Below are 22,590 nucleotides of genomic sequence, written 5' to 3'. Positions count from 1 at the left end.
CATTACAGATTAGTTTGTTTTTAATTGGTATCATCATCTTCTTTGACTCAAATAAAGTTACTATATGTGCTATAAATCTTCGTAATTTTTTTTTGCTCTTCTGACAGATTTGTTAGAGGAACGATATGCCACAGTATTGTAATGCAAACACATTAAGAACAATAAAGTTACAGGTCCTTGTAAAGACTATGAGTAAAATTCAAACAATAGTTATACAGGATTTATGTTTGCACAAAAGGAAATACAAGAGGTAAATTTACTTCAACCATGTGTACGGGGTATAAGAGGGTTGAAAAGCTGTTTATAATAAACACACATAAGTGTGCAAATGACGGTTCTATTACGCCGATAGATTTAGTCATCTTGTTCAGACAGCAGATGATACTGTTTCACAGTATGTATGTAGGACTCTATGTTTTTAGGTGAAGACTTTTCTTAAAGAGCTGTCAACATTCTGCGTTTTATAGGAATAAATGACTATTCATTTAAGTAATAGTCTTTCTGTTTGAGAATATTTGACTAAGCTGATACTTTGTTTAGGTCAACTTCCCCCATCTATCTATGATGTGGTCTATATATGCTGTTTTACACTTAAAACCATACAGCAGAGTCACATTTGACTATTGCCCTGCGATGCGTATTCATTAAAGCATGAGGTTGTTAAACAAAGTTTCACACTTTGGTAAATCCTGCAGATAAAATTGCACAAAAGCAAATTCGAAGAGGTCACAAGACATATAATAGGACCAACATGAAAAGTGAGACTTGATGTTTTTATGTTACATACATACAACTGTTACACTTAAAACAAAACCTATCGATTAGCTATATTATAAGTCAAGGTGGCACAGACACACAATTCGTCATGTTTGTCTTCACAATCGGGGATTCTTTAAGAAAAACAGTATGTGTCCATCATCAGTGTATACCAAATTTGTTTAACATATCTTCATTTTCCACAATTAAAAATATTGATTAGCAACAGCTCATTGGTTACCAAATGCTAGTGAAGAGATTATCTACAGAATGTCACTGGCACATTAGTTAGCTATTAGTGATAGTGGCCCTGGCATCGTCACATCGCAGTGAGTACACATATAAACCAATCAGAAAACGGCAATTAGTTGTAGCAGTATGGAGATTGAGTTATGTTCTTTGATTTTGCTATGGAGATTGAGTTATGTTCTTTGATTTTGCAAAGAACATAACAGCAGCATTCTTATTGTAATGTCGGGTGTGATTGTAATGCTTGTGTGGTGTTTTCTTTACACTTTCCCCATCGATGTCTGTTTCCCATGTCATGTTAGTGAACTCTAGGTCTTCTGACGATACCAGGGCCACTATCACTAATAGCTAACTAATGTGCCAGTGACATTCTGTAGATAATCTCTTCACTAGCATTTGGTAACCATTGAGCTGTTGCTAATCAATATTTATAATTGTGGAAAATGAAGATATGTTAAACAAATTTGGTATACACTGATGATGGACACATACTGTTTTTCTTAAAGAATCCCCGATTGTGAAGACAAACATGACGAATTGTGTGTCTGTGCCACCTTGACTCATAATATAGCTAATCGATAGGTTTTGTTTTAAGTGTAACAGTTGTATGTATGTAACATAAAAACATCAAGTCTCACTTTTCATGTTGGTCCTATTATATGTCTTGTGACCTCTTCGAATTTGCTTTTGTGCAATTTTATCTGCAGGATTTACCAAAGTGTGAAACTTTGTTTAACAACCTCATGCTTTAATGAATACGCATCGCAGGGCAATAGTCAAATGTGACTCTGCTGTATGGTTTTAAGTGTAAAACAGCATATATAGACCACATCATAGATAGATGGGGGAAGTTGACCTAAACAAAGTATCAGCTTAGTCAAATATTCTCAAACAGAAAGACTATTACTTAAATGAATAGTCATTTATTCCTATAAAACGCAGAATGTTGACAGCTCTTTAAGAAAAGTCTTCACCTAAAAACATAGAGTCCTACATACATACTGTGAAACAGTATCATCTGCTGTCTGAACAAGATGACTAAATCTATCGGCGTAATAGAACCGTCATTTGCACACTTATGTGTGTTTATTATAAACAGCTTTTCAACCCTCTTATACCCCGTACACATGGTTGAAGTAAATTTACCTCTTGTATTTCCTTTTGTGCAAACATAAATCCTGTATAACTATTGTTTGAATTTTACTCATAGTCTTTACAAGGACCTGTAACTTTATTGTTCTTAATGTGTTTGCATTACAATACTGTGGCATATCGTTCCTCTAACAAATCTGTCAGAAGAGCAAAAAAAAATTACGAAGATTTATAGCACATATAGTAACTTTATTTGAGTCAAAGAAGATGATGATACCAATTAAAAACAAACTAATCTGTAATGCTAAGCGGGACGTTGAGCAACTTAATATAATATTAAGTTTAATATAATATGAAATACTGGTTTTGTCAAAAGGAGAAAGTTCAGTCATTTATAATAAATAAATAAATAAATAAATAAATAAAAAAGCCTCTTAAATGTAAGCCATGCGTTCATCACACGTTTTCCCATGTGCGGAATAGCATAAACTTACATCGTTTCTGTCTTCACCTAAAACAAAAACAAAAAAGAAAGAAATGTGAACAGTGTCATCTCAACAAGATGACTATGTCTAGTGGTGTGATAAAAAGCCTTTGCAAAACCATATTTACAAAACATGAAACAAAAGTACAAATTGTTCAACATTTGAGTTTTCTATGTATGCATCATAAACAATGTCTGTATGGCGTAATTTATTTTCTTATTGATTTGGGGTCTTGAATTTACATGGTGATTTATGCACACTTCATTATTTCTTTTCATTTTGCCAGAGTGTGGAACATTATTTATCATTATTAAAGTTGATGAAATGAATCAATGTATAGCTCTCAGTGCAATAGTCAGATGCGATTCAGTTGTAACAGATTAAGTGTAAAACTTAAACTAAAAGCATAACTTATTTTTCGTGTTGATGCTTTGTGTAAACTGAAATCATAGATAGCTGTAAAGTTGCATTGCAAGAAATATCAATTTAGTCAAACACTCTCAAGCAGAAATACTATCACTTAAATTCTTAATTTGCATTTATTCCTATAAACACTGAATGTTGACAGTTCTCAAAGAAGAGTCCAACAAACAAAATATTTTAACAAAATATCTGAATAAGACGAATAACACTAGTGGAGTGATAAAAACACTACTTACAAAACAAAATGTACCAACTTTCACATTTGTTCACAAATGGATTTTGTGTATTTATTATAAAATCTTGCTTTTCAATGTATGCTGTGCCCTCTTTTCTTACTGATTTGGTCTTTTGAATCTTACAGATGTTTTTGGACACACATACAGGAACTATATAAAGATTATGTTTGAAAGTTATTCAAGAGTGTGAAAACTTTGTATCACTGCTGTGTGAAATACCCCCTGTCAAAATATGTTAGCGTGTAAAAATACGCACAAAGAGTTTAGCAGTACTATTTACACACACACACACACACATTTTTGGAGGATGTGTAATAGAGCTCATCTCTTTAATTTTGTGCTGGATGTTTAAAGTGCTAGTGACTTCTATGATGTTTTGTAGCATAAAGATTTATCTGGATCACTCAACATAAAGTTTTGTTTTCTGACCTCACGGAGATTACACTAAGATTTGATTTCTTGACTTTTGCTTGTTTGCACTGTGCCCCGGATCTTAGGAATCAATGTGTGGTTGTTACACACCTCAGGTATAATTTGAAATGTAGGTTTGTCAAAAGAAAAAGGTTCAGTCATACATTTTCTAGTGAAAATTGTGTTTTACTCGTGTGAGGATCTGCTCGGCTACAGTTCTAATACCAGTTGCTGGTTATCAGTCTGTTTTAAAGAATACAATAAAGTAAAAGTTTTATTTAAAGAAAATAGACAACTTTCCTTGTTTTTTGTGGCAAACAAATGTATAAATGTCTGAACATTTAAAATCCCTTAGTTTGAAGTAAAATATGTAAATCTGTTGTTGTTTTGCAACACACACACACACACACACACACACACACACACACACATTGACACATACGCTATGGGTTGGGGTAAAAACTAAAACATTTTCTTTAAAAAATACTAAAATAACAAAAGTAACGACCAAATTGATATACACTAAAAATGTTTTTGGTGTGCGAGCCCAGAGAATCACCAGCTTTTGATGAAGTGTCATTCTTTAAACATCCAGCCTAAGCAACTGTCGTAAAACCATTAACAAACCCATTTAGGTTGCACTCTTCCCCCGCCAGTTCCACTTGTAAACACCTTAACTGTGATTTTAGAAAAATGTTTTGATTCTTTGTCTTAGGTATTAACATAAACCTATAGTTCAGGTACTACATCCTACTGTGACACACACACACACACACACACACACACACACACACACACACACACACACACACACACACACACACACACGTAGGGCTAATGGTATTCCTGAATGCCTTGACTCAAATGTTTTGACTCAATTAACATATAGGCTACCCTACAACAAAGGTTTTCAACACTCAGGGTGCCACCATTACGTGATACCTGCTTGGGTGAATTTCACCCCCAACAATCAAAGGAAAATACAATCAGCAACAGTTTTCCCCCCAGCTGACTGGAAGGAGCCCAGATTTTTGTTGACACATGGAGTCTCTGTCAATCATGAGTGACAAGGGGTGCCTAAATCTACCAAAAGATGGTCATAAAATCAAACAAAAGGTTTTTTGTCTTTTAACCTCTTAACCTTCTCCAGAGCGTCGGCGCACTGAAGCGTTTTTTTTTTTATTTAGTTCAAATATACTATCAGATTTAATGTTATACCTTGACAAAATATACATCATTAAAAAGATATAAGACTCAAGATTCAGTATTTGACCACTATTGTATTCTGAGAAACTTATAGTGGCAGTTATGTCTTAATTTGTGTCAGGAGTTATGAAATGAAAAAAATGAGTCGATACCTTTAATATGAATTATGAGCGTCAGCTGGTCCATTCATAAAAAACACTCCGTGCTGTCGTCATGACAGCGATTCACAAAACAACGTCCCTGAGGGCTTTTAGCTCAACAATGTGCAGATGTGGAGAAAATTTGATATATTCTCATAGATTCACATCATATTTCTATAGACAGGAATAATATTTATTGAATTTATACCCAAATGCGTCGATGTAATCATAATGATCGCTTCTTACTGAGATGTGCTGTGTTTTCCATTCATACCAATAGCATGGGGGCGCTATTATGTCCAATAAAAGTCCATATATGGATCATGAAGAAGACCCATAGTCATGTGACATTCCAGGACGTCACTGATACAGAAAGTAGCTGACAGAGATCGCTGTAACATGCAGATAAAGGTGTTTTTTGAAGACAATAAACATGATTGCAATGATATTTGAGTTACCTGTGTTCTTCAAGCCATGCCAGGTATTTCATAATAATAGATTATGTTTATAATGTAATGCTAATCGATATAGATTTCATCATCGTTCAGAACACTAAATAATACATTTTCTGTCTGATTTTTTTTTAATCTGAAGCCAAGTTAGATCACAGAAGATTATTTAAAACACTAGACTTGCGTTATATAGTGAGTTTGGAGCGCAAACATAGTTTTAATCTCATAAATGGTCGTGTATTGATGGTGTGCTAAGCTAACATGCTAGCGAGCCCAGGCGCACCTGCCACGAGCAGTTATTGTTTTATGATTTTTTTCTAAATAGGAATGCTTACTGAAATGTTTCAGTGCATTTGATACCAGTTTCAAATATTTAGTGAGAACTTTGATAAAAGAAATTAGGGTTTGAAACCCTATGAATAGCCTGTAAATAGCCAGTCGTTAGTAGCTATAATGCAGACAAAAGAAATACATATTTAGAGCCATAATAACCAGTCTGGAGAGGTGTAAATGTGTGCAGGGGAGACTGAGACTGAATGGGGCACCACAAAACAATAGAGAAAATAGACTGAATAGATGACTCAGAAGATGACTAAACATCAGTTTGCTAATAGAGTCTAATCAAAATAAAGTAATTTGACATGATCTTGAAAAACATTTAACTAAATACAGAGCTTTATACTTATCATTTTCAGATTTTAAATATAAAATGGTCAGACATGTGGCTTTAGCTGCAGTGCATTTCTAGATTGCTCCAGGGCCAACTTCAATTTTATTTTCATGAAGATGTTTCATAAAAATAAATTTCTAATAACTTTACAAAACTTTGAAGCTATTTAAAATTGTTTTTTTCATTATGACAATAATTAATTCTACATTTACAATAAACAACCAGGTGTCAGCTTTCAAATGAGATCATACTTGTGCTTTTAGTGCAAAGGGTTCATGAACTGCATCTGTTTTAGTTTGGGTATGTCATTTCTGGGGATTTTTCAAAAGTGGGCTTGAAGCTTAACAGGTTAAAAGTTTCCCGGATCTCACCAAAGGAGGATGTCACACGGCTCCAAACCTCCTAGACATACAGGAGCCTGTCAGCTACCACCGTAAATCAGAAACACTGTTTTCTTGATACAAGAACACTACGACCAGGGCTCTAGAGTGCGACCATTTTGGTCGCACATGCGACCAAAATTTGTAAGGGTGCGACTAAACTTTTTTCCTAGGTCGCACCAGTGCACCTAACGTTCTCGCATGATTGCATCCGCTGCCTCTCAACAAACGAGTCTTTTGTTCTCCTTGCACGCTTGGTTGGATCATATCGTGGTCTAAACCAATCAGAGATAGAGATTGGGTGGGTCTTTGCCTCTGATTGGCTGTGGTTCAGATATTCCTGTAGGACTAAAATGCTCCGTTCTGTGTGATTGAAATAAATTGCGATCTGTCACCTGATCACCAGAGAATCAGTTACGGCAATCAGCAGCATCAGCTAAATAAATGCAAGAAAACAGACGACGAAGAAACTTTTAAAAATGTATGCTACTTGAACTAGGGCTAGGTGAAAAATATTGATTTCTCGATTTTAATCGATTCTCATTTTTACGAACCGTTGGGCTACGCTGTTTTCAGTTGATGAATGAACGGAACATTGTAGCGCGCATCCCATCCAATAAATCGCAATAATCTTTGTGCTTTGTTACTATTGATATGAAACAAAGTCTCAGATTTCAAATTAGGTCCATTTTCTTATGAAATTCAAAAACATAAATAGTGTGTTGTTGGCGCTGTGGCGTGAGATCGCTCTGGCTCAGCTCAAGAGAAGCAGCAGCAGCGGAGCGCACATGATCTTCTCTTCCGCCTTAATAATACCAGTTACAGCGCCAAATAAACATGAACGAGCATCTGAAAGTGTGCTAAAAGATAGGGTACAACTTATCGAAATCCGTATCTTTCACATGGAATCGCTCAATCAGTGTTTCAACCGTGGAAAGACGTCAGTAAAACGCTTGTAAACAATGTAATGTAACGTCACATTTACCTCAGAAAAAAAACATATCCAGTGACCATAAACTCGTTAGCTAGCTAGAAAAATTAACTCTAGGGAGGAGCATTTTGCCAAATATATGCACCATATTGCATATTCATTATAATTTTTTTTAATGTTTTTCAATATTTAATACATGTTGTTTGAAAAAATCTGGCAAGTTTTTATGCAGCCACCATTTAAATGTTTATATTTCATATAACTTTTATTATAAAAATAAATAAAAGTGTAATTTAAGTGTTTGTGTACAAATCAGGTACCTTCAATATTATAGTAGGCTAATGAAGCATAGTGGGCTACAACTGACTCCCAATTTAAAGCATTAGTTAAGAGATTTGTTTTCCTTGAGAAAATTTGCCATGTATTGTACCTGATATCCAAAATAATCAATATTGAATCGAATTGTGAAATTTGTGTCAATACCCTGCCCTAACTTGAACAATGTAAAAACAGCAATTATTATTATTATTATTGTTTAAAAGCATTTACATAATATATATGAATGTATATGGAGCGTGATAAAAAGGTGACCTTGAAATTGTGGCGTTAAAGGTGACGCGAGACGAGGAAAAATTTTAGTGCACCTAAATTTTGTGCTGGTGCACCTAAATAAATAAGTTAGGCGCACCAGTGCAACCAAGGCAAAAAGTTAGTCTGGAGCCCTGACGACAGTCATGACTGACACATATCAGTCATGAGTGACAGGCACACAACTCTGTACCAACATAGGGCCATAAATCACATCATAATCATAGTTTGATTGACATTTTAACACAACGTTTATGATAACACTACTGACATTCAATGCCCATATTAAAAGGAAAACTGGAAATATTGCCAGACTTAGATCTTCTCTCGCCTTGCCCATGGCGGGAAGGCTTGTTAATGCCTTTATTGTGTCTAGGCTTGATAATTGCAATGCACTTCACTCTGGTCTTCCTGATAGATCCATTAAGAAACTGAATTCAGCCCCCCAGGTACTGACTCATACAAGTCTCTGCCAGCATATCACTCCTGTACTTTATTTATTACACTGGCTTCCCATACAGGCACGTATCGATTTTAAAACTCTTGATTTTAACATATAACCTTGCAACCATGGGACAGCCCCTGCATATCTCTGTAACCTATCTATTCCTTATACTCCAAATCGGTCTCTTCACTCTTCTAGTTCTTGTACTCTTCAGAAGCCCTCATTTAAATTAAAGTCTATGGTGGGTCGAGCATTCTCCGTTTCAGCTTCAAGGTTATAAGCAAGCTTTATTTTAAACACTGACCTTTAAAAACAACTTTTTTAACACAATATACTTCTCTTCTAATTTTTTTAGTACATATGGGGCACAAGAGAAATATTAACAAAATAACTTAAGACAGTGATATACCGTTATCAGCATATGTTTAAGTAGATTCATCTCTTGTCGTCTCAGAGAATATGCGCTGTTAATGCAGCGTCAGCGGCCGAACGCTCAGTTTTTACTTTTACTTTCTGTAATGAATAATTGACTGTAGTTTGAGACTTCTTTACCGGCATAACTCTCACATAGAATTTGCACATTGCTTGTGTGATATCCACTGGCTCACTTCATGGTTTAAAACTGAATTTCCAATATTGAGACATTTTTCTTTATCATCAACTTTATCTTTTTAGCTCGCAAAATATGATGGAAAATTATTCACGTTTTGTGCGTGTCATTTCCTGTGATAATAAAAGTAAATAATCAAATATATTAATAAATAAAAAAGTAAATTAAGGATGGAATAAAGGAGCAGATAAGTCCCCCACTGCACGATAATATTGTGTATCAGCGATCTCATACACTAACGATAGGATGATTTGACTATGAGGATGTTTATGTGTATATGTATGCCAGTATGGCAGAGGTGAGCGTGCAAACTTACGCAATGCTTTCTGTCCTTCACTAGCGTAGTACTCATACATGCCACATTGCACTAGAGTATGGTAGTGCGGCAGATACTCAATCCGCTCTTGAATCGCCATAGGCAGCTCCTGATTCACAGACTTTAACAGTTGCAAGGTTTTCCCATCAACCAGCTCCTCTGTTACATCAAAACACAAACAAATCCATATCAGTACATGAAAAAGTCATTTTTAAAAACCAACTATTTTTACATTTTTATATGAAAAACTGTAAACAACTAAATTAACTTTTTTTATTATTATTAAATAAACATTTTCAGTTTTGCAATACATTTTTGAAAAAATACTATATACATATATATAAATTAACATTTATATACACAAATTTACATTTTACATGTTTTAAATAAAACAAAAACCACTGAAAAACTGTAAACAAAATGAAAATAAGTCAAATACAATATTTAATTTAAAACCTTAATTATTTTCTTGACTTAAATCAGATATTTTCTTTATTTTTTACAGTTTTGAAATCAAATAAAAATGATATGAAAATGAAAATAAATAAATATAATATTTATTTAAAAACTTTTACGGTTTATATATGTAAATACAATACTTTTTTTTTTTTACTTTTAACAAGCAAAAATATATACATTTAAAAACTGCAACCACTAAAATGACAACAGGTAACGTTAAGTAAATAAATATTATGTTAGCTTTCAGACATTTCAGAGCTCTTACTGTAAAGTTTTTCGTCAATCTCTTTTCGGTCCGTCGTGCTAATAACGAAAGTCTCGTTTGTCGACAGTGAAAACTCCTAAAATGAAAAGAAAACCCAGTCACTGTTAAATGTACCTGTTAACAAGGTTTATGACAGAGATGTCATACTACTGCGTGCTGGTAATTTACCCTGGTAAACAGCTGCTTTACCATAGACAGTAAAAGAAAGTGTTTTTTACCTGTCTCAGAGCCTGCAGAAAGCCATTGTAATCCATGTTCGCTATGTCTATCGTCCTCCCCGGCGCTGCGCTGCTCTCCGGGCGACAGTCATAAACACAAACCGATTTCGATGTCTTTTTCCCCCGGTCTCCCTCCGCTCCGGCCTCGGTCATGTTCGTTTCGTCACACATTACTGCGTAGCCAGCAACCTCTGATACAGAAACAAATAGAAACTCATCACTTCGTCACTGACATGTTTATCTTGAGGTTTAGATTTGTTCTGTCGTTCACCAGGCTAATATATATGCTAATATTAACGTGTAACGAGGTATTTTGATGGGGGGTATAAACTTAAAGATTTCGCGCCAGGAACATCACCCAAATTCCTAGTTCGTAATGCAGCATCCTTCGTTACTTCTTCGTTACTATTTTATGGCGATTAGCAAAAAGCTTTTGACACATGACCGCCTCCTACCGGGATGGAGTGTGAAGAAGAAAAAGAAAAAGAAGAATTTTCTTCTAATTTTATAACTTAAGAATAAAGTTAAGAATAATTTGTATTTCCAAAATATTTTTTGTCTTAAGATTATTCGAAAATGCTCTTAAAAACCATTGTACACCTCTTATAGATAGAATATAGCATCCAATGTGTCTTAAATGTAAATGTAAGATGAATTTATTGGGTTGTTTCAAATATTAAATAGTATGGCCAAATGTATTGGAGGTGAATTTCCATTCCTTATTAGTGCTCGGAGTTGATCACAGTTTGTGGACTTCTGCTTGTCCACTCGTCTCTGAGGATTGACCACGGGTTCACTTGGGGAGTTGCCTAAAATCATGCTTTAAAAAGTTAAAATTTAAAAGTCATAATTATGGCATAATTGTTTTATTTATGTCTTAAAAAGTCGAAATTATGACATACAAGGTCAAAATTATTATGACACTTAGTGTGTCATAATTTTGACTCTAACAATTTAATTTTAAAATGTGTGTCATGACTCATAATCTCGGCATGTCGTAACTTAGGCTTTTTAATCTATTTATGACTTAATATGTCATACTTTTCATGTCATAATTATTACTTTTTATCATAGGCGGAGTTTGGGGGGGGCTAGGGGGGGCACTGCCCCCCCAGACCAGAGCCAATTAATGCCTGCCTTGTGCTTTGAAAAAAAAAAAAAAAATACTGTATTCATATTTTCTCATTTTATTTGTCTTATCTTATCATTTTTGCGGGTATAATGAGTAAGTTAAGGCTAAATTATTTTTAATTACTGTATTGAAAAAGAAGCTAATTTTCTCACGACTGGCGGATCTCAAAGTATCGCGGTAAGTGAGGAATTTCCTGTGTGTTTTTCGCGTACAGACACGTCCGTTCACATGGATCCCCAAAAAGGACTAAAACCGCTGTATTATTCATGCCAGGCCGACTCTCCATGAGAGGATAAAGAACAGGCTGCGGTTGACGATGGGAGCAGCCAGGTTTTCTTCTCTTGCGATCCTTCACATCGAAAGCGACATTACGGCCAAGCTCTCACCTGAGACCATTATCGACGCAGGACGCAAAAAAACGAAAATTACTGTTGCACTAGTCTGAGCAGTATCTAACTGGTCTGTAAGTTTTATTTCTCTGCCAAATAACTGCTTAAGATGGAGAAAAACTCAACACACTGCTTTCAATATGCTGTTCAATATGTTTCAAAAGTGGAGAGTAGGCTATGTGACCGTTAATTTTTCCCGTGTCTCAATGTTTTAAATGTTTCATGAAATGGCTACAACAAAATGCGAAATAACTTTTTTTTTTTTTAATCGCTCTCATTGCCACAATTGTGTTTCAAACGTGGAGAGTAGGCTATTGTGTGACTGTTCATTTTTCCCGTGTCTCAAAATGTTTTAAATGTTTCATGAAGTACAATAAAATGCGAAATATAACTTTAATCACTCTCATTGCCACAATGTGTTTTGAAAAAAGGAAAGAAAAGAAAAACTAAAAATCTTTTTGTTTTGGTTGAAGATAATATTTTAACAGTGCAAAAGTGGTCCACATTTCATTTATCCTAATTGTGTCCGAACGACAATGATTGCTACATGAATGAATGAATGAATGCTACAATGATTTTTTTTTTTTTGCCCCCCCTGGCTCGAATGTCAAACTCCGCCTATGCTTTTTATGTAATAATTGAGATTTACAATAGCATGATTTTCCCTCACTTGTGGCTTGACGTTGATTCTCCACACTAGTCCAGTCGGTGGCAGTAATGCGCCAAAAGCCAGCTTGCCAACCGCAATTAAACATTAAAAGAAGAAGCAGCAGCAGCATCATTTATTTATCCTGAAATGTGATGAAACCTTTTATATATATATAACGCTAGTATATGGATGAATACTAGTATTGTGTAAATGTCTATTGTGTGTGGTAACTCCTGGGGCTGGCTGTTGGACTCTTGCACTCACATAGATGCGGGTTTGCAGCGCTGTGTTTGTTATAGTGCTGGGCTTGAAAAGCCGACATACTTCAAAAACTGTTTCAAGATGGAATATTTTAATATTTTGAAGCCCCACGTTCAAATTCGACACAACACAGGTATCTTGACAAGCAGTATTCCGTTACACACGGCAGAAAATAGCAATGGTGATGAACTTGCAAAGATTGATCTTCAAACACGAAAGGTATGCAACGGAAAAAGCGACACAAAGCAAGAAAGCCGCATATTTATTGTTGCTGTTATTATGTTAGTTGATATACTGTGCTCAATTATAAGGGCTTTGGAGATTGCTCTATGACTCTTAACAGTTTGTTTTTTATTTGCAGAAACGAAAAAGAAAGCAGCGTGATCTCAATACAGGGGAGTTAGATGCCCATATTTATCATGGAAAGGTGACATGCTTTATTTATTTCTTAAATACCCCGTGTCAACAAAACTTAAAAGGAATCTGTGCAGATTTCTATTGTATTTTCATAACAATGTCATGATTTGGAACTAATCCTAATGGGAACAAATTAGATCAAATTTGGCAATCTTGTTTCATTATTATATATATTTTAGTTCTTTTGGATGTTAGTAGATAGTAGTTTGCAGGCAGGTCTTGACCGCATTACAGTTCCATATCACTTCTCGCTAAATGATTTCAGTTTTTTCAAAGGTCTTTACAGACTGCAACAACAGCAAAATAACCAAAACCCACCATGACACTCACCTAGCAAATAAATATAGTAGATAATAGGATAAAAATTACAAATTATTTCCAAGGTTTTTGCCACAAAAGTATATTTTATTATGTACGGAAACTGTACACACTGTACGAGATCTTTTGTACTGTACACACTGTACGAGTAAAGATCTTTTTAATGAAATCTGAGGGCTTTTTGTCTCTCTATTGACAAGCCCCAGAAAGGTAGTAAAGGCATCATTAAAGTAATCCATGTGACCAAAGTGGTTTAACCTCGGTTTTATGAAGTGGCGTGAGTGATTTGCGTGTTGGAAATTCATATTTTGTAAAATAAATTGTTTTTGTGCAAACAAAGCACTCGCGTTTGCACAAAAAAAAAACATAATTTATTTGACAAAATATGAATTTCCAACATGCAAATCACTCACGTTTCACTTCATAAAACAGGTTAAACCACTGGAGTTACATGGATTACTTACTAATGATGTGTTTACTACCTTACTGGAGCTTGAAAGTGGTAGTTGCGTAGACTGTCAGTGGAGGGACAGAAAGCTTTTTAGATTTCATCAAAAATATCTTCATGTGTTCCAAAGATGAACGAAAGTCTTATGGGTTTGGAATGACATTAGGGTGAGTAATTAATGACAGATTTCTTTTTTTTTTTCTTTCTTTTGGGGGGGTGAGCTTTCAGAATTTCATTCTACCTCACTTACTTTCATAACCAACTGCATTAATGACCAAAAAATTGACTTTTTGAAACTAACATTTAAATGACATTTGATTCCTTGCTCAGTTTTCCTTGCTCATATTAACCACCTCATCAGGTCCTCATTTTTTTATCTTCGGCATATTGCTTGTCTTGTTTTATAAACGTTGTAAATCTTTCATGTACTCAGTGCATACTAAAATAGATCCTTTAGGACTGATTCCAAATTATGTTAGAAATTCCAATAGAATTCCATCAGGATTTGTTTTTTGCTTGCCATTCCAGCATACAGATTTCCTCTCACACACTCTCTTTTTGTGAATGCGTTGTTTTGATTTTTTTCTTCTCAGGTCAGGTCAGTGGTTCTGGAGGGCTCCCAGGCTCTTCTGGAAGCTGGACGTCAGTGTGGATACTTGACCGAAGCTCTGATCACACCACCCTCTGAATCCCTGCCAACACACGAGTGCCAGCTTGCTGCCTTATGTGACATGGCCAAACAGCTCCCGTTAACTGACGAGTCTGTGGCACCAGTGCAGACGCTGAACGGAGATGGTCTGGATCCACCACTTGACCTATTCTCATCCATCACAGAAAACCCATTCGACTGTGCTTATGAGGTCACGTTGATGAGGGAGAAGTATCTATTGCCCCCCCGCAGCCGATTCCTGTTGTCTGACATCACACATATGCATCCACTTGTCAACAGTGAGTTTTAATTTACTATTCTATTACATAATAGAGTATTTAGTATTTTATGTAGAGCAGCTAAATGGCTTAAAGCTTTCAAGACCAGTGTTATTTTAGTATTATTTATATACTAATATAGTATTAATATTTTGAATTGGTTTTTATTTGTATATGTTAGGGTTTAATTTGAATAATTTCAGGGTAAAAAAAAGGTAACATTAATTACATTAGTTAACATTAACTAAAAATAAAAAAATATTTCTAAAGCATTTATTAATCTTAGGTAATATTAAATTTAACATTTACTAATACAGTATATTATTCGAATCAAAAGTATCTGTTATTATTATTTAATGGACCTGAGCTAACATGAACTAACAAACAGTTGTATTTTCATAAACTCACATAAACAAAGATGATTAAATACTGTAACAAATGTGTTGCTTATTCTTAGTTAATGCCTTAACCAGAGTTAACTAATGGGAACTTATTGTAAAGTGTTACCAATTTTAGTTTGTTTTAGTCATTTTATTATGCTACTTTATATGCTTCCAATTTCGCATCATTTTGTTTAGTGAGTTTTGCATATTGCTACATTTTGACTACAGGTGGAGACAAGTTTGACCTTATAATCCTTGATCCGCCATGGGAAAACAAATCTGTCAAAAGAAGCAACAGGTAACGTGACTCCACATAGACATGCATGCATACCTGTTCATGTGGATATGAAATGATTCATTCTCTGCCTGCAATAAGAAACTGCTCTGGCCTGAAATCATATCATGGTATGATTGACAGATACAGTTCTCTGCCATCTTCTCAGCTCAAGCAGCTTCCTGTGCCAGCACTGGCTGCCCCAGAATGTTTGGTGGTTACGTGGGTAACTAACCGGGCAAAGCATCTGCGTTTCGTCAAAGAAGAGCTCTACCCATACTGGGCAGTTGAAGTGCTAGCAGAGTGGCTCTGGGTCAAGGTACACACACAACACAACTGCACAAGAAGAGGAGAAGTACACTAAAACACTCATTAGGAGGAAGAAACACCATTAACCCTCTGGTATTCCTCACTTATGATACCCTGAGGTCAAAATAGACTGAAGACAATAAGCATATTTACCGTAAGAAAATAATATTTTCAATAATATTTTTTCTTTTGAAGGGAATTTTGTTGTACTAGACAACATTCAACCCTAAATGATGCACAATGTATATCTATATAAAATAAATATTACAAATATTAGAAAAATATTTTCAATTAATTCAGTGATCAAGTTAAAAATATAACATAGATATTTAATATATATACAGGTCCTTCTAAAAAAATTAGCATATTGTGATAAAGTTCATTATTTTCCCTAATGTAATGATAAAAATTTAACTTTCATATATTTTAGATTCATTGCACACCAACTGAAATATTTCAGGTCTTTTATTGTTTTAATACTGATGATTTTGGTATACAGCTCATGAAAACCCAAAATTCCTGTCACAAAAAATTAGCATATTTCATGCGACCAATAAAAGAAGTTTTTTTTTTATACAAAAAAAAAGTCAACCTTCAAATAATTATGTTCAGTTATGCACTCAATAGTCAATACTTGGTCGGGAATCCTTTTGCAGAAATGACTGCTTCAATGCGGCGTGGCATGGAGGCAATCAGCCTGTGGCACTGCTGAGGTGTTATGGAGGCCCAGGACGCTTCGATAGCGGCCTTAAGCTCATCCAGAGTGTTGGTTCTTGCGTCTCTCAACTTTCTCTTCACAATATCCCACAGATTCTCTATGGGGTTCAGGTCAGGAGAGTTGGCAGGCCAATTGAGCACACTAATACCATGGTCAGTAAACCATTTACCAGTGGTTTTGGCACTGTGAGCAGGTGCCAGGTCGTGCTGAAAAATGAAATCTTTATCTCCATAAAGCTTTTCAGCAGATGGAAGCATGAAGTGCTCCAAAATCTCCTGATAGCTAGCTGCATTGACCCTGCCCTTGATAAAACACAGTGCTCCAACACCAGCAGCTGACATGGCACCCCAGAGCATCACTGACTGTGGGTACTTGACACTGGACTTCAGGCATTTTGGCATTTCCTTCTCCCCAGTCTTCCTCCAGACTCTGGCACCTTGATTTCCGAATGACATGCAAAACTGAGCAACAGTCCAGTGCTGCTTCTCTGTAGCCCAGGTCAGGCGCTTCTGCCGCTGTTTCTGGTTCAAAAGTGGCTTGACCTGGGGAATGCGGCACCTGTAGCCCATTTCCTGCACACGCCTGTACACGGTGGCTCTGGATGTTTCTACTCCAGACTCAGTCCACTGCTTCCGCAGGTCCCCCAAGCTCTGGAATCGGTCCTTCTCCACAGTCTTCCTCAGGGTCCGGTCACCTCTTCTCGTTGTGCAGCGTTTTTTTGCCACACTTTTTCCTTCCCACTGAGGTGCCTTGATACAGCACTCTGGGAACAGCCTATTTGTTCAGAAATTTCTTTCTGTCTTACCCTCTTGCTTGAGGGTGTCAATGATGGCCTTCTGGACAGCAGTCAGGTCGGCAGTCTTAGGCCCTGTTTACACGAAAACGATTCCGGGTGAAAACGTAATAATATTTTATCGGATGTGCCTTTCGTTTACACGGCGACGGCGTTTTTGGGGCTTAAAAACGCAAAAAAGTGAAACCACCCTCCAAAGTGGAAATCTTAAAAACGCTCCACCGTCGTGTTTCCGTCTAAACGGGTAAAAACGCAAATCTGCTCATGGCGGCTCTCGTCGCGTACGCATTTACGTCACAGGCATGCGCCAGTACAGGAAAATAACAACCAACATGTCGGATTATTTCCATACGTCGGACCTTCAAGTTGCCCTAGCAGCTCTGATAAACGTCCAAGAGTCTTTTCAATTTCGCGCTACTAGGGAGAGAAGTAGAAGGAAGGTTGTACGCAGGCGCACGGACTTGTTGTTGTTGTGTGGCAGTGCTTCACATTGCCACCTAGCCGCCTGGAGTGCATACTACATCGCATTTCTAACACTTTTGCGTCTCCATATGCACGCAGATTTCCCCCCCATAACGCTCGTCTAAACGCAGAATAAAAAGTGAAAACGAAACGCCACTTTTGCGTTTTCTCTTCAGATCGTTTCCGTGTAAACATGGCCTTACCCATGATTGCGGTTTTGAGTTGTAAGGGGTATACAGTCAAAGACCCAGAACCAGATATGAAGAATGAAGACCCGGAGTCAGAATTATAAAAAATCAAAGAAAAGTTTTACTGAAGATAGTTTGCAGAAGTCAGCTTCAAGACTCACACAGGAGTTCGTAGGCCGCCCCCCTTACAGTTACAAAGATCACAGCAGTTATACCATTTCCAAGGTCTAAGCTACGTCATTGCTTACAGGTTGAATGATTCTCATTGGCTAAGAAACATTAAGAGCCTAAACAATTTAACACATGTCAGGAGATAGGGGTGCCTATCGCCATTAGTCACGATAGTTGTCGTCCACTCATTAGATTTAGGTCTGTGGTGGCCTCGCAGGTTAGAGAAGGGCGCCGGGGTGTCTGGTCCGACCGTCCAGAACCTATGTCATACGCACACACACAAATAACAGACACTAGCAAATAACAGCTCCCATCAAGGCTGAAGAGAGTCTGAGCTCCTTATTATCAGTTAAGTATACCAAAACATAATGCTAAAACATTCACTCATTTGGGAGAAAAACAGATCACTGGCATTTACTCCGAAGGAAGGAAATATACTGGAAAGAATACATTTTAATACAACAATTAAAGTTTGATAGTAACGCTCAATATAGCTTGACCATATGTCCAGCGAAGAATCATATGTGCCCACGCTGCCTTTAGGACCCTCTACTGATACCAGAGAAAGAGACAAACGGCCTTGTGGGTTACGTGGCCTTCGTGTCCTGCGTGTACTGCGTGCAATCTCAAAGTAAGATTGGAATGCACCTAAAAGAAACTGGTTTCTTACATCACATGCATTTAAGAAAATATAATTTCACAAGCACAAAGAATATAAAAATTATTATGTGATAATGAATATATTTGATTATTGATTTTTTATAAAGGAAGTATATAACCATTCAAAAGGATATATGATTATAGATGTATTTGAAGAGGCAAGGGATTTTGACCAACCCTTCAGTCCCCCGTTTTAGACCAATGTGGGGTCCAATACCGCCACGTCTGGTCTAACCAGTGAGTTCACTACGGAAGGGAATGAAACAGGCTGGGAGTTTTTAAAAGCCTCAGGAATCTTTTGCATGTGTTTAGAGTTAATTAGTTGATTCAGATGATTAGGTTAATAGCTCGTTTAGAGACCCTTTTCATGATATGCTAATTTTTTGAGACAGGAATTTTGGGTTTTCATGAGCTATATGCCAAAATTATCAGTATTAAAACAATAAAAGACCTGAAATATTTCAGTTGGTGTGCAATGAATCTAAAATATATGAAAGTTTAATTTTTATCATTACATTATGGAAAATAATGAACTTTATCACAATATGCTAATTTTTTGAGAAGGACCTGTATAGGGATGTGTATTCCTTTGTTGCTTATAATAGTATTTTCAGACATTATTACTTTAATTAGATTTAGCATCTTTGTGGACCATTTCACCTTTTCTAATTATTTCCACACACACACATATGCACGCGTTCATATAGCAATTGCTAAAAAAAAAAAGTCGGCAAGTTTCAAACCATTCTGATGAAGTAAAAAAAAAAAAAAAAAACTTTTTTTTGGTCTAACATGATTGAAGACCACCAGATGGTTAAAGGGACAGTCCACCCAAAATGCTGTCATCATTTACTCATTCTCATGTTCATCTTCAAAACACAAATCAGGTTATTTTTAATAAAACCTGAGAAATTTCTATCCATCCATTGAAGCTTCAAAATGGTTCATAAAGCGATTCAGCGGTTTAATCTAAGTCTTCTGAAGTAACTAATGGGTTTTCATAAAGTAACAACAAAACTTAATAATTAATTACTTGATTTAAAGAGGACTGCAATAATGTAACATGTTACTTTTGAAAGTAAAAGTCACCAACACTGCTCAGCTTGTGACATTTTGGCTGAATCTCCAGGTGACCCGAACAGGGGAGTTTGTGTTTCCTCTGGATTCGCAGCACAAGAAGCCTTATGAAGTGCTGGTGCTTGGCAGGTATCGCTCTCGCACTGACCACACAGTGAGGTAATGTGTGTATGTTTCACATTGGAGTCTTCTTTCCTTCCATCTTTTTGTATTGTAATCTCCAAAGCTTCCAAAATTGTGTGTTACAGGTGTTTAGCGGTGGATGAGCTTCCAGAGCAGCGGCTTCTGATCAGCGTCCCCTCAGTACTGCACTCTCATAAGCCTTCGTTGTCAGGTGCACACGCTTAAAACAAATCTGTGCCTCTGCAATATAAGCTCACTTGTGGTTCATATATCAGATTATACTTCATTTTGGTCTCTGCCTGCCTATCCTTTTGATAAGGTAGCACTTTTTGTACTCCCGAAAATAATGCACTTTAAAAAAAAACGTATTTTCAAACTTAATGTAATGTTTTTAGAGACTTAATTGTTCTTCATGTTAATTGCAATCAAATGGAAATGAATCATATTTTAAATTGTTAAATGTTAGCTGAACTTCAAAGTGCTTTTTGACCAGTAGGACTTGAGTACATTTTTATATGTAATTTTATTGTAATTAATTGTGTTATTTAAATATGTATACTGATAAATGTACAAATACATGTCATGCATTTAATTATAAATGTAATTACACATTTGTAATGAACTACATTTTAGTACATATTGGCCTTGTTTCACAGACAGGGCTTAGATTAGGCCAGGATTAGGCTTTAGTTCCATTAGGACAAATAAGATGCTTTTATAAACGTGCATCTTGAGACAAAACTATGACACTAACATATTTTAAGATCTGTCAGTGCAAGTTGCTTTCAGTTAAAAAAACTAGGCTTAACCCTCGTCTGTGAAACTGGTTAAAATACTATTTATTAACATTTATTAATAATTATATTAACTTGAAGTGTAATATTGAATAATACACTACATTTGAAATTATAATGAAGTACTTTACATGTGCTTTAGTCGGCTATGTAAGACAACACTTATTTTTTAGAGCATGACAAAGGATTATCAAAACATGACCTAACTTTTAATTTGAAATTCTTACAAACTGCATTTTTTAAGTGTACTTAAGTTTGTTAAGAAACATAGTGAGTCAGTGATGAAAGTGTACTCTTTAAGTGGGCTTTTATTTCATTACTGTTATATTATCTGCAGTTTCTTAACAATATTCTTTTAAGATTTGAAGTACATGTGCACATTCAATACAATTAAGCGCACTTCTTTTTCACACAAGTGTATCTTCTGCATGGAAAAACCCCAGTTGTTTTGTTATTGTTGTTATCAGTGCACTTGTCTGTAGTTCACTATGGTATGTTTTGTCCTACTGGGTCTGCAAACTTCCCTGATTTATAGCTTTCGTGCTAATTCTTTCTCTTTTGTGCTACAGCTGTGCTAAAGCCGTACATTAGCCACAAGCCCAAGTGTTTAGAGTTGTTTGCCCGAAGTCTCCAGTGTGACTGGACCAGCTGGGGAAACGAAGTCATCAAGTTCCAGCACAGCAGTTATTTTACCAGAGAGAGGGCCGAGGATCCGGCCAGGACATCCCAAACACTTACACAGTAGCTCATGGACTTTTTTTTTTTTTTACAAGAAACTAGTATAAGAAAGTTTGTATTATATACATGGATATAAACTTTCAGTTCACCATGTAAAATGCAGTACAATTGTGTTTTCATCTGAATGGTGTATTTTATACCAAGCAGAAACAACAATATTTTTGTATAAAAATGTATGCAAAGAGTTCTGTCAGTATTTTACTACATACATTTTAGCAATTCGTTATGGGGCTCCACAATAAGGATTTTTCCTTTCTGCGAGCCTGGTCTGGCCAGTAGTTGGGATTGTACTTGGCCTTCCAATAATTTGTCTGTTTTTAGTAACATTTTTAAGAATGTGTGTCAGAAATGTTTTTTTTTTTAAGTTTGTAACAAATGGACCTGCCCTTTGTGCGCTAACTGTTTGACTTCCGGCATTGTCTCATAATGTTTGCAGAAATTATGGATCAAAATGTTAACTTCTTCAACTAATATTTGCCATTAAACTTTATATGAAAACACCATGTAATTATTTTTGTGCTGTGGTTGTTTCAATATTGTTTCCACTATTTAGTTCTGTTCTGTGTTTTATCATTTTGTTTGTATACTTAAAGTCTCATTACACCAGTCTTGGTTAAGTTATACAGGCTGTGACATTTTATGGTACATTTTAGAGTAAAGGATGCCTTAAATTTGATTGAATTATTAATATTTTTGATAAATTAATTCACTTTAATTTTAGCAGGTTCCTTGTTTACAATCTCTTTTTTTTAAAACAACCTAAATAAATGGTATTAAATATTAGAAAAAAAAGGCAAAAAACAAATGGGCAAGTGTAAAAAGAGCAAATTATGTTGAACTTGAGAACGAAATAAATTTACTAAGGTACACATTACACTGTACACTGACACTAGTCTACATTTTTATCGAAGTGTTCCAAAAAGAGGAAGGAAATATGAAAGGCCCTTTCCGTGTATGATGATAAAACGATCAAAGAACTGTAAAATATAGAGGCAATACATAATGAAAGAGATAAGGTTTTTGTTTC

At 35.7% G+C, this 22,590-nt stretch overlaps 2 protein-coding genes across 3 annotated transcripts in view; one reads left to right on the top strand and one right to left on the bottom strand.

Annotated features, from left to right (window-relative positions):
- smchd1 (structural maintenance of chromosomes flexible hinge domain containing 1) overlaps positions 1-10,731 on the bottom strand; it is a 70,697-nt gene extending 59,966 nt beyond the window's left edge. For both annotated transcript variants that reach the window (XM_056257838.1, XM_056257839.1), the window contains exons 1-3: positions 10,333-10,731; positions 10,115-10,190; positions 9,391-9,549 (exon numbers count right to left, since the gene is read on the bottom strand). In XM_056257838.1, coding sequence (XP_056113813.1) covers positions 9,391-9,549; positions 10,115-10,190; positions 10,333-10,503 — 406 coding nt within the window. In that variant the 5' untranslated portion in view covers positions 10,504-10,731. The remainder of the gene's footprint in view (positions 1-9,390; positions 9,550-10,114; positions 10,191-10,332) is intronic.
- Positions 10,732-12,701: 1,970 nt separating this feature from the next.
- Positions 12,702-21,919, top strand: mettl4 (methyltransferase 4, N6-adenosine). Its single transcript, XM_056257840.1, has 8 exons — positions 12,702-12,982; positions 13,125-13,190; positions 14,540-14,894; positions 15,485-15,554; positions 15,675-15,849; positions 19,961-20,067; positions 20,157-20,242; positions 21,395-21,919. Exons 1-8 carry the CDS (start codon positions 12,713-12,715, stop codon positions 21,568-21,570), a joined length of 1,305 nt encoding a protein of 434 aa, XP_056113815.1. The 5' UTR covers positions 12,702-12,712; the 3' UTR covers positions 21,571-21,919.
- Positions 21,920-22,590: the final 671 nt, after the last annotated feature.

Source organism: Rhinichthys klamathensis, unplaced genomic scaffold (genome assembly GCF_029890125.1).
Source record: "Rhinichthys klamathensis goyatoka isolate OS25496 unplaced genomic scaffold, OSU_Roscu_1.1 h1tg000145l_1, whole genome shotgun sequence".
In the NCBI taxonomy this organism is placed as follows: Eukaryota; Metazoa; Chordata; class Actinopteri; order Cypriniformes; family Leuciscidae; genus Rhinichthys; species Rhinichthys klamathensis.
The sequence above is the reverse complement of the archived record's forward strand: the minus strand, read 5'-3'. Positions and strand labels throughout refer to the sequence as shown.